The following is a 3,090-nucleotide window of genomic DNA, read 5'->3' as shown; positions in this document are numbered from 1 at the left end:
TGTAGAAAATTTTGAACATTGGTCGTTATACTCCGGAATCAATGTGATAATTTTGCCTAGTCTGATTCTTTTGTTTACCAGCAGCTGTGCAAATGACCTAAGACTATCACGTACACATTCACACACTACGTACACGTACACTACGCTACACTAACAGGTCCAGAAAGATTACGCTTGCACAATCCAGAAAACAAAACAGACATGCTTTCTCGTTCTGGTACATAGCATATGCTTTCCGACACAGTCGAAGTTTTAGGAAAATAAGTCCGAGGAATTTTGTGTGAGTTTTTTCCCAGAGTATAAATAACCAGACATCGAACTATAAATTCTCATATCAGATGTGATCTTCGAATCAAACGGAAGCCTACCGCGGTGAAAGTGTGAAATACGTTTAATCATTGAACATCAAAGTAAAATTATCAAAAGTACTATTAGTTGGAGTGTAGTGATATTTAGTCCATTAAACAAGGTGCGTATTAGTTACGGTGTATAAAGCGATATCAAACGTATTAGCCTAAATGGAAATTGCACGCGTTGTGTAGAGTGTTGTGCGTGACTTTGGTTGCCAGACCAAATAATTAGCATTAACTAGTGATTGACTAAGTTTATTTCTCTTGATTTGCAGCTGACAATCAATGGATTCGAAGACAACGCGATGTGATATTTGGAGTCATTTTGAACGTCACACTGCTGCTGCAAACAAATACAGGTGTAAAATTTGCAAAGATTTGTTAACAATTAGTGGCAGTTCACCGTTTACTTTAAAGCGACATTTTTCAAAGAAACACCCGACAACATTTGTTAGCCAACCAGTAAACTCTGCTTCTTCCAGCAAATCAATACAACCAAATCAAAATACAGGTGGAGAAAAACAGATACAAAAGTCAGTAAGCGACTACGTAGATGTTTTTAAACCCCTAAGTGCTGCCTCAAAAACAAACATTGATGAACAATTGCTGAAGATTTTTTGCAACCATGCTCTACCATTCTACTTACTAGAAGCAGAAGATTTTAAGGAACTTTTCCGTACCATTTGTCCCAGTTACGTTCTGCCTAACAGAAAAACGTTCAGCAATGCAATGCTTAATAAGCAGTACGATAATGTATTGGACAAGGTTAAAACGGATCTTAAGAATTCCAAAGCAGTCTGTTTAACATCGGATGGCTGGACGGGTTTAAATGGCACAAATTTTCTAGCTGCAACGGTACATTTCGTCAACGACAGTACTAATTTAAAATCTTATCTATTAGAGTGTGAAGAATTTACGGAACGGCATACATCAGAAAACATTGCACTATGGTTGAAAAGTGTGATGGATAGGTTCGCGATTTTAGATAAAGTGTGCTGTGTTGTAACCGACAATGCGCCAAACATGATAAAAGCCATACACCTATTGGAAATCCAGCACGTTCCGTGCTACGCACATACTCTTAATCTCGTAGTTAAAGATGCGATTAACGACACCATCGAAACGACCGTTACTAAAGTGAGAAAAATAGTGAAATATTTCAAAAAGAGTTCGACTGCGTTGTACAAGCTAAATGAAATGCAGAAAAATCTAAACTATAAAGAACTGAAGCTCATACAAGATGTATCCACACGCTGGAACTCCATTTACTTCATGTTGGACCGGTTCAGAGCCAACAAAGAGCCAATCGTTTCTGCTCTCGCTCTTCTGGGAGCAGAATCAAAGCTCATTGAAAACGATTGGACCATTATGGAGCAATCTTGCATTATTTTAAAAGTCTTCGATGTTTTAACCAAGGAAATATCTGCTGAAAAAAATGTGACACTCTCAAAAGTACGTGTTTTAGATACATTATTATTTAATAGACTAGATCACATGATGCTTAACAACACTTTTTTGCCACAAATTCAAAAATTTTTAAAAGAGCTGATAGCAGGATTGAAACTTCGATTTGATTATGACAATACTAATATAATGTCCAGAGCTACGGTCCTTGATCCGAGATTTAAGCAAAAGGGATTTTCAAATGCAAATTTATTTAAGGAGTGTTGCGATAATATTTTGATTGAAATGGATGCAATTGAATTAGATAGCAATAATAACGAAGAAAATATTTCCGAGCCGGTAGTGATAGCGTCAGAAAGTTCAAAAGATAATATCTGGGAAGAATTTGATTTGAACGTAGTTCACCCACAAACCATACTTCATGCACGTACGTCAAACCAAAAAGAAATGGATAATTACGTAGCAGAACCTTTGGCACATAGAAACGACGATCCTTTGGAATGGTGGAAGCTACACAAATTAGAATACCCAAAAATATACCAAATCATGCTTCGGGTGTTATGTATCCCAGCTACCTCAGTTCCTTGCGAGCGTATATTTTCCAAAGCAGGAGACATAGAGACTAGTAAAAGAAATCGCTTGAAACCCAGCAAGCTAGGCAAAATGTTGTTTGTAAAACAAAATAAAACAAACTAAAGTGGATAAAAAACTGTATATAAATGATTTCAACAAAACAATGAATACACAAACATGAATAAAACTACAAACATGACTACAAGGAATGAATAAAAAAAAGCCTGCTTATAAAGCGGTCTTCTGGAGAATGATGACGGGATTTTTCTATTATTGTTTCTTGCTGACAACCTAAATAATACTGCCCTATGCATTGCTTTAAAGTAAAATATAAATGTATGTTTATTTATTTATTTATTTATTTATTTATTTTTATTTTATTAATTGCTCGGCCACGTTGGGTTACAGCAAAAGTGCTTACTGACTATAGTATACAATTATTCACGAAGGAGTTGGAAGGAGTTTATGGTACGGAAAAGGAGCGAAGACGGGATCGGTAGACAGGATAGAATATGTTGAAATCGAACAGATCAGAAGTACTATTAAAAGACGACATAGCTCTTACAAAAGGCTCATTGCGAGCAAAACGTGTACGACATATAGGTAACTGGAGACGAAAACGATAACGTAAGGTGCGACAAGGTGCATACAAATGTAAGCGCGACAGAAGTGAAGGAGTATCAATCGTATTGAGCAATATGCCAGCGACGAAAGAAGCCTGAGCGACCGAGAGGCGGTGCTCCAACTTGGCAAGGCCTAATAG

General features: G+C 36.8%; 1 protein-coding gene across 1 annotated transcript; it reads left to right on the top strand.

The window, feature by feature from the left end:
• The first annotated feature begins 642 nt into the window (after positions 1-642).
• On the top strand, positions 643-2,482 carry LOC120951160 (zinc finger BED domain-containing protein 4-like). The gene has a single exon (XM_049606530.1). It carries the CDS (start codon positions 1,080-1,082, stop codon positions 2,448-2,450), a length of 1,371 nt encoding a protein of 456 aa, XP_049462487.1. The 5' UTR covers positions 643-1,079; the 3' UTR covers positions 2,451-2,482.
• Positions 2,483-3,090: the final 608 nt, after the last annotated feature.

Source organism: Anopheles coluzzii, chromosome 2 (genome assembly GCF_943734685.1).
Source record: "Anopheles coluzzii chromosome 2, AcolN3, whole genome shotgun sequence".
Lineage (NCBI taxonomy): Eukaryota > Metazoa > Arthropoda > Insecta > Diptera > Culicidae > Anopheles > Anopheles coluzzii.
This window is presented reverse-complemented; position numbering and strand designations above follow the sequence as displayed.

Bases quoted from the DNA above. Each gene is read 5' to 3' on its own strand.
- LOC120951160 (XM_049606530.1), top strand. From the start codon at position 1,080: ATGCTTAATAAGCAGTACGATAATGTATTGGACAAGGTTAAAACGGAT.